Here is a 15,032-nt window from a genome sequence, read left to right as displayed (position 1 = left end):
TTAGTTTCTTCAGGACAACTCAAAGTTATACATCAGATTGTTATGTATATCCCTTGAGGAGGAACTACAACTCTGTTTAGTTGCTGAACTGTCATTTAAGCTATCATTACTTTTCTTGTTTGACTGCTTTTCCTTTGTTTCTGTATACCCTCACTTTCCTAATTATTAACTGCTTGAGTTTGATCTTTGGAACTAAGGGAAGGTCTAGGAGACTAAAGCCTTTTTCTACAGACAAGAAGTGGGGAACATGGAGGGGCTTTTGTACCTAGGAGGACCCCACAGGGTCCTGCTTGGCTTCAATAATGTGTAGTCCTTGTGACTTGTTTCTTTCACTTAGCATGTTTTCAAGGGTGATTCATATTATAGCCTGAATCAATACTTCATTCTTTATTATGGCCCAACAGAATTCCACATTTTGTTTATCCATTTATCAACTGAAGAAGCTCTCTTTCTGCATGACTTTAATCTGCTATTTCCCCTGACTGCCAAGTAGAGGGGTGTTTGGTAGTTTTCTTCCACCCTCAGTTTAACTTGTTAAACTATTATACTGGATCCACCTTATTTTGTTCTCAGTGGTACATGAGGACAAAGTTCATCTTCTTTGTGTGGGGAATAACTTTCAAACCAACTCTTCTCACTCCCACCCTGTTCCAGGCCATTTGAACAACTGCTTTTGAGAGTAAGTTCGAAAGCATTCTTTTTAATCTTTTTATAGCTGTTCAGAGTATTTTGCAGGATGTGTGGTTATTCTTTGTTTTTGCTTCTGTTTTGTTTTCTGTCTGCTTTTTAAAAATGTGAAGGTAGATAAGTTCTTGCTCTATGCTCTGGAGAATCCTAACTACTTTAAAGGGGAAAGAAATACAGATGTCACATCAAGTATAATCTAAGCTATGAAATAAAAATTCACATTGTGAGAAATGTACTTCTGGGTAAAATAAGTTACAGTGCAGAAATGCTTTTACTAAGTAGAGTGGGAGGTTGACATTTTAAATTACAGTTGACCCTTGAACAAGCACAAGTTAATCTGAGTAAAATTTATAGTTGTCCCTCCCATATCTGTGGATTCAACCAACCACAGACCATATAGTGATACTGAAAACTTGGCTTCTGTGCGCTGGTGGCAGTCAAATGTCAGAGACAAAGCTTTGGGTGAAGTAGAAAAGAATAGCTTTATTGCTTTGCCAGGCAAAGGGGGACACAGTGGTCTCCCACCCTCGAAAACTGTGTGTCCCAACCTGGGAGGATCTCTTAAGGAGTTTTATAGCAATGGTTCAAGGACGGGGTTGCTGATCAGATTAGGGTGTGTGCAGAGCCTGCACTCCTTTAATCTGGTCTCAGGTAATCTCTAGATGAGCTTCTCTGGTTCCTTAAATCTGGCCTCAGGTGGTCTTCTCTGGAATGAAGAATGTAACTGCATTTGTTGGGGGGTTTGGTTCTGTAAAGAGCTCAAAGATATTGTTATGTGTATCCCTTGAGATGGAACCAGGACCCTGCCCCAAGGCTGCACTATTGTTTCTTGGCTGCTCTTCCCTTATCTCTGCATCCACTGATTTCCCTTATTAGCAACTGTTTGTATTTCCCTTTTGGACTCAGGGAAGGTTATGGAGGTTGGAGTCTGTTCCCTACAAACAAGAAATGGGGGACATGGAAAGGCTTCTATGCCCAGGAGCCCCACAGGGTCCTGCTCAGTTTCAATAGTACTGTAGAATTTACTATTAAAAAATATCTGCATCTAAGTGGACCCCTGCATTTCAAACCCGAGTTGCTCAAGGGTCAACTGTACTGTTTTTTCTTCTTCTGGACTAAGTAGGCAATATAATTTCAATGAAATCTTCAAGCTTTCCCACAAGTGTGATCACAGCAGTGGGTCATTTTCACTAACATTCCCATGTATTCACTCATGAGAATTTACTAATCTCCTCCTATTTACAATCAGACACTGCAGGATTACATGATTGGCCCTTCAATTAGTTTAGTGTATACTAACATGTGTAGAAAGCTTCATCACACACCAAACTCTTTCACATAAGTTTCACGTACTAATCCTGTGAAGCAGGTAGGTATTTTTCCCATCACACTGATGGAGAAACTGAGTGCCTAAATGTCTGACATTTCAAGAGCAGTGAGAACCAGAATATTAGCTTAGAACTTCTGATTTCAAAACTCTTCCTTCTTCTGCCTTATAAGAGCCATTACAAAGGTATTAAGCGAACTTGGATAAAGGAGACGTAATCTCTGATTGAAGCAACATCATCTTGTTTACAGTGGATTCTTTTCTAACCTTTCTAGTCTTAGGTGAGATTGGATTAAGCACCCATCTGACATCTTGTGAAAAGACTGGTTTCCTCCCCTAAAATATCTGCAAATTCCTGAGTCCTTAGTTTTTTATAATTACGTAATTTACATAGTTACTCCAAGATTTCCTGCTTTCCAACTTCGCATTATCACTCATTCTTCATTTCCTTGTCTCTCTGTTTATTGATGTATCCAAGCAATGGATCTTTCCTCAAGCTCTTATCTTCCTACAAGCCCTTCACACAGGAAATTCCTGTGAAGCACATTAATTTGGAGGAAATGTAGGGCATTAATTCTGGCAACAACTAACTGAATATCGTACATTAGAGATCCCTCCTACTAAAAGTCTTCTAGCCTCCTCAACATGAGGCTTTCCTGCAGGCCCATTTCACTGAAATCTCCAGCTTGTTGCTCATCTTTTTCTTTTCCTTGCCCCTGCTCATTTATCACTCTCCTCCTTCCCACTCCTAAATTTTATGAACCAAGACCTTGGACACTGCCTCTCCCTCCTTAAAACTGCCTATCAAAGTATTTTTTCTTTTAAAAAAAAAAAAAGAGAATTTCCTCAAGAACTATTTTTAACCTATATATTTTTTGTCTGGCCACATGCATTACCTAATTATAAAAACCTATTAAATAAGTTATTATTATACCAAATCTGTAGTGAGGTAATGGAAAAATAGAGAGTTAAATAACTTATCCAAGATCTCCAAGCCAATCAGTGGTAGAACCAGGACCTGATATTCTCAAGTATGCCTGGAAAAAGGCTGTCATTCTAACATCAGTAGGATATTCTTATAAGTCTTGCTTCAAAAATTTTTCATAATCACTTCTATTTCAGGTGACACCTGCTGGGGAGAATTATTCAGTAAGGTAGCTTTGTGTCTTTTTTCTAATTCTATCCTAATCTAGTGGCAACATGGATTACTTAAATATTGCAACCTAGTATTAGCCTATTTTTAGCTTGCAATTTACGTCTAGTAGAGATTTTTTTTAAAGTGGAAGTCAAAATTGTCCCTTTAAATGTAGAGTGTTTTGTATACACATGGACATAGTTGACTCCAGGGCTTCCAACTTTGGCACTACTTACATTTTGGGCTGAATAATGCTTGGTTGTGTGGGCTGCCTTGTGCATTGTAGGATGTTTAGCAGTGTTCCTCTACCCTCTAGATGCCAGCAGAACCTACCTAGTTTCAAAACCTCCCTAGAACCAAAAATGTCTCCAGACATTGCCAAATATCCCCTAGAATTAAAACTGCCCCCAGTTGAGAACCATTGTGTTATATCAAAAACTCTCCCAAGGGACTTCCCTGTTGGCGCAGTGGTTAAGAATCCGCCTGCCAATGAAGGGGACACAGGTTCGAGCCCTGGTCCGGGAAGATCCCACATGCCGTGGAACAGCTAAGCCTGTGTGCCACAACTACTGAGCCTGTGCTGTAGAGCCCACGAGCCACAACTACTGAGCCCACGTGCCACAACTACTGAAGCCCGCGCACCTAGAGCCCATGCTCCGCAACAAGAGAAACCACTGCAATGAGAAGCCCGTGCACCACAACGAAGAGTAGCCCCCACTCGCCGCAACTAGAGGAAGCCCGCAAGCAGCAATGAAGACCCAACGCAGCCATAAATAAATGAATGAATGAATGAATGAATGAATTTATTTTAAAAACCCTCCCAAACTTAATATTTTAACATAACAAAGATTAAAATCGTTTGATGAGTACCTACAAGTCTGACAGTGATAATAGTACTTGTCATTTGCCTGATTCTAAGTAACTACAGACATGGCCATTCATTGTTTAGGCTAATTGAGTTGCTCATGTATCATAGAAATAATAGAGCAAAAATGCATTATACATGGCTAGAATTAAGCTTAATCAACTTGAGACAAATTATCTGTTCAACTCTGATTATTCAGGGAATGATCCTTTCCTTTCCTATCCTTTCCTTTATTATGGATCTCTTAACTCTACTCTGGCCTGTCTTTACCTTTCTTCATCACTAGAAACTGAAATTGTCCACAGATATTTACTTAGTGCCTTTTGAATACTTTAAAGTGCTAGAATTTCAAAACATAATGTGTAGAAAGATTATAGAATCATGATATTTGTGAAATCCTTCCAGAGTCCTGTTCATGTCAGGTCAATGGTTGAGCCATCTACAGTAGGTTTAGTAAATTCTTACTCCTTAAGTATCCTCAAGGACAGAAGTGCTGCAATGTAAGTTGCTCATTCCAGACTTTCACTCTGATGGTTCAGATGATTTTCTGTATGCAAATTGCTTACATTTCAGTCTGTTTCCTCATGTAGGTTTCTTTTGTGGATATGTATGCCCTAAGACCTCAGAGTTAGAAACCAAAACAAAAAGTGAAGTTCAAGTATATTGATGTGCATGTTAACCTAGCGCTCTCTCTTTCTATTTTTTTTTTCATAAGTGAGATTTTTAGTTCTAGATGCCTCATTTATGTTTTTATTTTATTTCATATTCAATATGTATTATAATCTGTGGTAATTTAGTGCAAAGAAATATTGCATCAAGTATATTTATAGCAGTCATGACCAGAAGGGAAATCAGATGTGCCTAAGTGAAGGAGAAGAAACAAAGTTCTTCACTCATGTGGCTTGAACCTCAACTAGCCTCTTATACCTCAGATTCTGTTTCATTCCATTTGGATGACTAGTACTTTTGTGCTTCTAGTAAGAATTATTGCTATGATAATATCAAAGAAGTGACTTCTCTGAATGGAAAGCTTGGTCCCATCTAAAGTATTATAAGGACCTGATGGTTAAAGAAACTATGAAAGCACAAATAGTTTAGGGAAGAAAAACCTATGGTCTCGCTCTGTCTCTCTCTCTCTCTCTGTCTCTCTCTCTCTCTCTGTCTCTCTCTGTCTCTCTCTCTCTCTCTCTCTCTCTCTCGGTCTCCATCTCTCTCTTTCTCTTATCGCTAATCTGTAATGAGAAACTGGTAAACCAAAAAAAAAAAAAATTAAAAAACACTAAAGCAAACTTAGGAAGAAAACACATAATACTAAATACTAAAACAGGGCAATTTTTCACAGGCTTTTATTCAATGGCCAAAAAATGATTTTTCAATCAAAATTAACACCTCATTTAAGGAGCAGGAGTTTAGATCCAGAGAGACCATACCCTTTTGGACTTGAAATCAAACTTAAATAGAAAACTGATAAGGTGCTGACACACTGCCCTTCTTTAATTCAAGAACAAACTTTCATCTCATAGTGAGACAGTCTTTTTCCTTATACTGGCTTAAAGAAGACATATATAAATGACTGACAAGAAGTATTCTTAAGGAACACTGTCTAAGAATATAGTGTGTGTCCCTGGCAATGAGATGGCTTTTTCCTTTAGTTAGCCCATAGTAGCCTTATTAATTTCTACTTTCTTTACAGATGACAGTAACCCCCATCTAAAATGACCCTACAAGGCAAGTTCAATATAATAGTATTGTTAATCTACTGAGAAAGCAGAGAGTAAATCCTAAAATTTCTCATCACATGGAAAAAAAATGTGTGTTTATATGAAATGATGGATGTTAACTAAATTTATCGTAGTAATCATTTCACAATATATGTAAGTCAAGTTATTATGCTATAGACCTTAAACCTACATGCAATGTTCTATGTCAATTATATCTAAATAAAACTAAAAAGGAAAAAAACAAGATACATAAGTAACCTCATCTTCTAGAGAAAATGTATATATGCTGGTCACAGCACAGCTCAACCACCACAATGTTGAATCTTCCTATTGAATCTAGGAGCTACAGAAACCCTCAAGAGAGAATACATAATGTAAAAGCTGTGGTCTCAAACCTACAAAATCATGAACGTATTAGAGAATGAACGAGATGGAAGGTCTTGTCTAGATCGGACCTTTCATAAAACAACTGTCTCCCTTTAAAGACCAATCAAGTTGTCTTGAATGTTCCAACCAGGATTGTTGGAACTAAGCACAGAGTGTTCATAATTAGGTTATTGCCAACCATTCTGTCTCAGCCTGCCAGGAGTAAATCTCTAAACTGATTTGCCTTATCATGAAAGTCCTATGGTACAAAACCACCAGTTAGTGAAAAACCCATGAAGATAAACAAAGCCAGGATATTCTGGGTCTCCTTGTAAATTCAATGTCTTCTTTTATTTATAGGACCTACTGATTCTTATAAAAGATAAATAAAAGTATGGATACTTTATTATGGATCTCTTAACACTTAGCATTTCCCAAAAGTGGTACATAAATAGTGATACCAAAGAGCAACAGGTAGGTTGATTATTGCTCAAAGTGGAAAAATGTAGTACTTATGACTCAGCCCATTGCAGATCATAAATGGGCATGTGGTACCTGAAGTAGAATAAAAACTACAGTCAAGTTACCGTGATAAAGCTTTCAATTATTCATGCTAATGGCAGGAGTGATAAAAAGAGCCAAATGAAACTATAAATAACCCTTACATTTTATCTTAGCCAGCATTCCAACATCTCTCGCACAAATAACTTTAGCAGTTTAGCAAAGTTCAAATAAAAATGATTTGAATGTTTCTTTTCTTTCCTGGTAGAGATAGGGCATAGTAAAAATAACACCAGTATAGTATCACATTTAAAAAAAATCAAAAATGAATAAAAAGCAGAAGTAGAAGACATAACCACATTTTGGATTATTATGAGTTCCTCACGTAACAGTTCTAATAGCCTCTCATCGCTGTTGGGTTTAGCCAGGGAAAATCATGGAAAAAGTCTAGAACTGTACTAGGATGCTTCGAAAATGTCCTTCTGCTATTCTTTAAAAAAAAAGTCTTTGATTTGAAATCTAACTTATTTGAAAATCAAACTAAATTGAAGTATTAAAACCGTCATGAATAAATGCTAAGGATTCTCTATCTTGTTTAAAGAAATAGAAATTACATTAATCAAAGCTGACCTGAGGTAAATTCATCAAAATATATTCGTAAAGTTAAGAGCAAATTATAATATAAAAACCTCCAAGCTGGCCTATTTCTACAGTGCTGTAAGCCTCTGCACAAGTGTGCTATATATTCGGCCTACTTGACTTTTTCCCTATTTGTTTCTCCACATCCCTCCCCTCACAACCCTCCCCTCACAACCAAAATTACCACACGTAGGCCTACCTACTTTCCATGCACATGGAGTCCATTTAAAACAAATCTTGGTTTTAGACACAGTGTGAAAAAGAAAGGAGTATATATGAGGGGAGTGGCTTCAAGATGAATCTAATACTTTAAAGGAAGTTGATCAGGTGGGAATAAGAGCTGCTGGGTGTATGCAGTAAACTTTTGACTGTCTTGTTCTTAGTTTTCTTAAGTGAACCACTTAGTCCGTACTTGGAAATCCTTTGTAAATGTAGAATCACTTCTACTTTTGCTTCAAGGCTGGTGTGTGGCACAGTGAATGAGATTAACCAAATTCACATTTCACATCAATAACTCACCTTATTGGGCTCTTGGAAATGACAGCACTTCTAAATGTCTCTCAAAAAACTCTCATTAATGCCTTATGTGTACCTTTCTTTCTTTTTAGTGCCCAGTCAATCTCGCCTCCCTAAATTACTCCCCATCCACACAACAGGTATGAGGAAGGATAAGTGATCAAATTATGACTCAGGGTAACAATTTACAAACACTTTGTTTCTGTTTAACGTTTAGATCTTTCCGTTCATTAAAAAAAAAATACAGTGCTTTTTAGACCTTTCTCAACTATTATGTGAGATCAGATCCCTTTCTTCCTTGACTATTGTGAATATATTGAATCTGCAGTGTTTAACTTAATCTGGAAAATAGTTTTGACATCCAACTTTCTATTTTTGTTTCAGCAAGTATTTTTAAAAAATTTTTTTGCTATTCTAATTAATATGGGTTTCAACCTTCTGTTACCAACACTAATTATTCATATATATATATAATCACTTATACCTATCTTTTCCAAAAATGTGAATTAATCTTGAGAAAATTATGAAAATATCAGATCAGGAAAATGAGCTGTAACCAGAAGTGAGTGAGTGCACAAATTCGAAACCCCAGAGTCCTATACAATTATGCTGTGAACCTTCTAGAAGTCATATGAGAATGGAAATATGAACAGTTATAAGATGAACTGTCCATAAGTTAAAACACATCAGTGTTATATGAGCATGGTTTTTCAGAGAAGTAAGGGGCTCTAGGACCAAGTATAGTGGTCTCTGGGTGGAGGGACATTTACAGTTTCCCAGAGGGAGGAATATCTGGATTTTATAAATTAGTTCTGATGTGATGGGTCCACAGATGCCTTTTAAGAAACCACTGAGCTAAAACAAGACTCCCAATGTCTGGTCTTTTTTTTTTTAGGTTGGTTAGTGGTTAAGAAGACCTAACTCTGAAACTGTCCAGCAGGATTCTTAGCAGTGGTCTAATTCCTATGGATTCCTTTCCACTCAAGACTTTAAACCGTGGGACCCAAAGAGACAGAGAAGCAAACTTGTACAAAATGAGCTGTGTATGAAAGTTCTTTAGGCATTATTCATTCTGCTCTTAGTTCTAGTAATAAAGTTAAAGCTAGAGCTTTAAGTCAAAAAAATTTTATAATGTGTGAGAAAATTGTTACTATGTTATTCGTGGGAACCTCCACCATAAGACTATAGTTGTCCAAGCAATACTACAACAAATGTTGGCTGGACATAACCAAGTAGGAAGGAGTACAAAAATACTGCATTCTGCCAGGTAGATCAGTGTGAATTCTTGAGATTCTTCTTTCTTCTTTGGGTGTGATATTGATTAAAACCCCAAAGTTCTCTCCTCAGCCCCCCATAGGGAGAAAATCTGAAACAAATCCTTTCTCCATTTAAAACACAAAAATGAAAAAATATTATCCTACATGGACCTTGATTGGTTTCTGTAATAGATGATGGAATATTGTGCTTCAGTGTAATCTAATAAGCCCTACCTACATTTAAATGATAAGAAACATAATGCAAATAATACCAATAATAACAGGTAGTATTTACTGAGATTTGCTATATGCCAGCACTGTGCTAAGCATTGCACCTGCTTCATCTCATTTCATTTTATAAACTATGCAATAAGATAGGTACTTTGCTTTTTATCATTTTATTAATGAAGAAACTGAGGCACAGAAAAATAACATCTTGCCCAAGGATACAAGGCTAGTAAGGAACTGATAAGAGAACCAGAACTTAGCTCCTGGTCTGACTTCAAATGATGTATACATGTCTTAACTATGTTGTATTCCGAGCCTATCTTTCATTCTTGAGTGGCAGATGAAATTTCTAGAGGAATAGGCTTGCCATTGAGAGAAAGGGCTGGGTGGGGATGTCATGAGGGGAGCAACTGAATCTTAAAAAAATATGAATTTCCTGGGCTGGTTTTGATGTACCTATCAAGAGAAAGTTTCCCTTCCTGAGATCAAGAAGTAAGGCATGAAAAAGCTAGACTTTTTAGTGGTCATACCTGCATAAAAGTATTTCCAAACTTTTAGGACTGTTGGATACATTCATTCCTAAATAGCTTCTTAACACACAGAGGAGGAACAGATACACAGTTCAAGAGTAGTGAGTAGATTTTGTCTGAAATTTTACCCTAATTACTGCAGCATTCTCTCTCCATTGAAACCATTCAGATGAAATCGTTTTCAGGGTAGAACAGTGCCCTCTGAAGGATTGATCTCGCATCAGTGGTACATGAATTCAGCTTTTTAAAAAGTTTTTTAATATATAAGATTTTATCTCAATAGGTATTTGAACAACCCTATAATTTTATAAATATTATTGCTTAGGTAAAACTGGATTGATTTTTAAAAAGGAGGGAATAAATGTAAAGCTAAAACTCCAAAAAGTTAAATATTACAGGAAGCACATAGATAAAGTGATAATGATGAAGGCCTGACATTTGGACAAACTTGGTAGCATTAGTTCCTTTCAATCACTAGCTACTGCCAAGCATTAGGTTTTTGTAGACCGTGGCTAAGTTACTGGGAGGAATAATAGAAGGGTAGGATTAAGTGTAGAATAGATTGTGTTGCCTTTTTATTTCTTCCCCCATTATGTTAGGTGATGGAATTTTTAGTGTACATAGCTATGACTTTTTAAAAAATGCATTTTTTTTTCATTTCCTTCATGAATAGCATTTCCTTACTTTCAGGCAACAATGTATACCCAGTACACGCTGTTTACTTGGCTTTTTTCCTTCTTTAGCATTTCATTTTCCAAATCCTTTGTGGAACATCAACAGTCCCAGTGTCTCTTTCTTTTTCCTTAACCCTTAGTTTGGTTTCCTTACAGTCCATGTTGCAGGGCTGGGAAGCAGATGAAACAGTCTTGCCCAAGTCAGATAAGATGTTTAAAAATAAAAGATGCCCTGAGCTGCAATTAAATAATGCTCTAGGATCAAAGTAATTTCCCTTTGCATAATAGCTACCTTACTCAGAGGAGAATTCCCGAGTATGAAGTGTGCTGTATAAAATGTACACACTCAATTTTTCTTTCAAATTCAAAATGACTTTAAAATTGGAATTACCAGAGTTTTCTAATATTGCATTTGGAATAATTTCACATGGTGCCATTTTTATCTCTGTCTTTTTTTGGTGTTTTCTTTTAGTCTCATCTCTAATCTTATCAGTGATTAATTTAGGAAAGGATATGGATTTCTTAACTTACATATTTTATTGCATTTCTTGCACTGCGTCTTGAGGATGACTTTGTTTTCGTTGGTAGCTGCTTTGCATTTTTGAAAATGAGCCTGGCCCTCCTCATCTCATCTTGGAAATGCAACAAATGACATGAAGCATGAGAGAGAATCGAAATGATGTGTTTTTCCTTCTTCTTTTTAGATGGTAAGGTTGAAGTTACAAAAGAAGGTGTGAAGCTGTGCACGATGGGTCCAGGAAAAGTATTCGGGGAGTTGGCTATTCTTTACAACTGTACCCGGACGGCGACCGTCAAGAGTAAGGCTGTTCTTTTATCTTTTTTTTTTTTTTTTCCAGATACTTTCAGTGTCTTTTCCGTAGACCTGCGAGGTGTTAACATGCCTCTCGGTTTTAATCTTTGTAAAGATTAAAATAATCTATATTCTAATTATTGCTTTGCAATACAGTTGATATTTTCCTCCTAAAGGATGATTGTTAACATTGAGCTAAATTTTATTGCTGACGTATGAAAAGTATCCTTTAACCTAGAACTCATTAAATTAGGATTTACAAAATGATATAATTTTATAAATTAGAATTAAACAGAAGCAAGACTTTTCATTTTTTCTGCCTTTAAAGCCTCAGAATCATATTTAAGAAAATTTTACGTATCTGTCTATTTTGGGTTGCATTCCCCACATAAATTTCACTTATTCATTCAGTAGTTTAGAAAAATTGAGGAGAAATGTCCTTCGTCTCATTCAAACACTGAGTAAGATATCCTGAATTCTAGAACTGCGTCTGAGTATATTCTTGTCCTCAGCTGCTCATCAAGCTGTATATTACAGCATTTTTCTTTTCTACTGATTGAGCTTATTTTAAATCAAGGCGTTAAAGCAGCTTGTTTCCCTAATTTTACATGTATGTGTATATATGATTTCTCTAGCAACTTTTATTGCTTGGTAGAAGCAGCTGCAGTAGTTAGGGAAAGAAGTTTGTTTTAAATATTCCTTCTTCCTGAGTACAGGATGTAATGAGTGTATAACAAACAGAGCTGAATGCCAAAGCCAACAGTGGAAAGTCCATTGCATCTTCAGGCAGAGGTGTATATTTCATGTTTGAAAAGTTCTTCTGACACATCCTGTGGATGATTGCAGTCACAAGTTACTTTGATTAGGTTGTGTCATTAAAACAATCCTGTTGGCAAAACGACAAATTGTTAATGTTAATTAATCTTGTCTGGGTGTCACTGACTATTTTATAGATTGCTTTCCTTTTTTCCTCTCAGAAGTGTGGCATATGATTGACAATATGATATTAAAACTTGGGTTGTAAAGAACTCAAGAATGCATGGCCAGCTAGAGTCACAGAAATTCTTATAGGTCTTGTTAGTGAATCACCTTTTTAGTCTCTGAAATCACTGTGACATCAATGGCAGTTGGGGCCCTTATTGGATGAGTCTTTCTTGGCATTTGATTCTTGATCTCTGAGAACATGACTCTTTTGATTGATAGGCACTGCCATGTTTTTATTTCATGTGATTATTTAATTATATGACTCAAAGAATAATGAAGCCCGATGAACCATAAAAGATTCTGCCAGAACTTTAACTCACTTAAAAAGTAATTTAACCAGAAAAAAGAGCAGTGATGACTCCATTAAGTAAACAGATTTTACTCTCATGCTTCATTTTCAGGAGAAATATATTACTTTTAGGGCAAAAAGGAGCCCTAATAGCACATTTGGATTAAAACAGGCCTTCTCTGTATTATGAATAATTTTTGAAGATTTTAAAATATTTCAATTATAAAAATATTTCAGCCTTGTGTACTGCTCATTTAATCTAATTGAAACTACAAATTTTCCAAAGACCAGCAATTGATAGTAACATGGTGCTTAATATTTTGGAATATTGAATTATTATTAAAGAAATACTTTAAATAAACTGAATCGAATATTTAAATTAATTATATAGCAAAAAATTTTTTGTAATATGATTGCTTGGCTTCATGAAAGTCAGTTTTCTTCTTAGGTTCTTATAAAATGCTGTTTATTTGCACTAGCCTCTGTTGTCCTCATGCTTGGTAAATTTAAATAGACATTATGCATCTGATTGAACAAGAAGGAACTGGGTGTTGAATGCAGATTATGATCCTAACTGTTTTGGGTTCAGAACATCCATCGTTAAAGGGAATGAGTGGTAGAGCATGTTCTTTAACACAGACTCAGATGTCTCATGAGTGTGTATGTGGTTGTGTGTGTTTATCGTGCCCAAAGGTGTGGAGGTTGTTTTCAGAAAAGAGTCTGTGGTTGATGGTGTACAAATACATCTCTGCATTTTTAGATGCAGAGGTTTTGTGCATGTGTAAAGGAATAATATCTATTAACAACTTCTGAATGTTGTGTAAGACTATAAGGTGTGAATAATGGTCATTTGTTTTTCAGGACCTTTTGTGCTGTCTTCTATACTATCCAGGGAGGTTGTACTTATGATTGATGATTATAGTTCTTAAATACTCTTTTAAATTTGTTTAACTTATACTCTCAGTCTGATCACTTTATAATTCTGATTAGACTCCATCATGGGTGTTAGTTTTAGCAAATGACTACAGTGATGCTATCTTACTCTTAACATGTGATATTTTAAAATGTCCTTATTTGGCTTTTTAGATCCAGTCGTTTCTCAGAATTCAGGATTGTGCTGAGTCTTGTCGATTTTTTCTTAACCATTATTTTGACAGTGATGACCACTTGGAGTAACTTTCAAAATGCATTCATCTACTTGGGTGTAATAGTCTGAGTCTGAGGAAATTGCCCTTCCTATTCAATAGCTTGTCTATCCACAACTTTTTTCTTTCTCACTTACCTGGCTTGTGACCCCTTTTCCCCCAACAATACCCACTTTCTTTCATGATTGAAAATGTTGATCCCTCTTTTCTTTTTCCCTAGATTAGCCTGAGAGCTGCCTAGTATTTTAATGCATTTTTAATTGCACAGTCGTCACTAAATCCTAGGTGTGAAGTTCAAGAGCTCCTCGGTGTACATGAGTCATTTCTTGTTCACAAGAGCACTTTATGAAATTGTATCAGGCCTTAAATAAATAAATTCCAGTGACTTCCTCTGATAACGAATGTGAACCTAACACCTGCGGGTAGTCTTTTTTTAAAATAGGATATAAAAAATAGTTGTCTTATTTTTTTATATTGAGGTATAATTGACATGTAGCATTGTATTAGTTTCAGATATGCATGATTCAATATTTGAATGTATTGCAAAATGGTCACCACAATAAGTCTAGTTGATATCCATCACCATACATAGTTACAAAATTTCTTTTCTTGTGATTAGACCTTTTAAGATCTACTTTCTTAGAAACTTTTAAATATGCAACACAGTATTATTAACTCTAGCTACCATGAGTACATTACATCCCCAGGACTTATTTATTTTATAACTGGAAGCTTGTGCAATTTGACCCCCTTCACTCATTCTACCCTCCCCTCACTGCCCCGCTCCCCCCAAAACCTCTGGCAATCACCAATCCGTTCTCTGCATTTAAGAGCCAGAACTCTTTTTTTTTTTTTTTAAGATTCCACATATAAGTGAGATCACAATGGTATTTGTCTTTCTCTCTCTGACTTATTTCACTTAGCATAATGCCCTCAATGTCCATCCATGTTGTTACTGATGGCAGGATTTCCTTCTTCTTAATGGTTTAATAGTATTCCATTGTGTATATATACACCACATTTCCATTACTAATTCATTCATTGATATACCTGTCATTTCCATATATTGGTTATTGTAGATAATGCTGAAATGAACATGTGGGTACGTGTATCTTTAAGAGTCAGTGTTTTTCAGAAAAATAGATCAGTGGAATAGGATAGAAAGCCCAGAGATAAACCTACGCACATATGGTCACCTTATTTTTGATAAAGGAGGCAAGAATATACAATGGAGAAAAGACAGCCACTTCAATAAGTGGTGCTGGAAAAACTGGACAGCTACATGTAAAAGAATGAAATTAGAACACTCCCTAACACCATACACAAAAATAAACTCAAAATGGATTAAAAACCTAAAT

The 15,032-nt window shown here is 36.0% G+C and overlaps 1 protein-coding gene across 2 annotated transcripts in view; it reads left to right on the top strand.

Annotated features, from left to right (window-relative positions):
• PRKG1 (protein kinase cGMP-dependent 1) overlaps positions 1-15,032 on the top strand; it is a 1,272,686-nt gene that overhangs the window by 470,024 nt on the left and 787,630 nt on the right. For both annotated transcript variants that reach the window (XM_024121261.3, XM_024121260.3), the window contains exon 3: positions 11,150-11,263. In XM_024121261.3, the coding sequence (XP_023977029.1) occupies positions 11,150-11,263 (114 nt within the window). The remainder of the gene's footprint in view (positions 1-11,149; positions 11,264-15,032) is intronic.

The sequence above is a fragment of the Physeter macrocephalus genome, chromosome 20, assembly GCF_002837175.3.
Source record: "Physeter macrocephalus isolate SW-GA chromosome 20, ASM283717v5, whole genome shotgun sequence".
NCBI classification, from domain to species: domain Eukaryota; kingdom Metazoa; phylum Chordata; class Mammalia; order Artiodactyla; family Physeteridae; genus Physeter; species Physeter macrocephalus.
The sequence above is the reverse complement of the archived record's forward strand: the minus strand, read 5'-3'. Positions and strand labels throughout refer to the sequence as shown.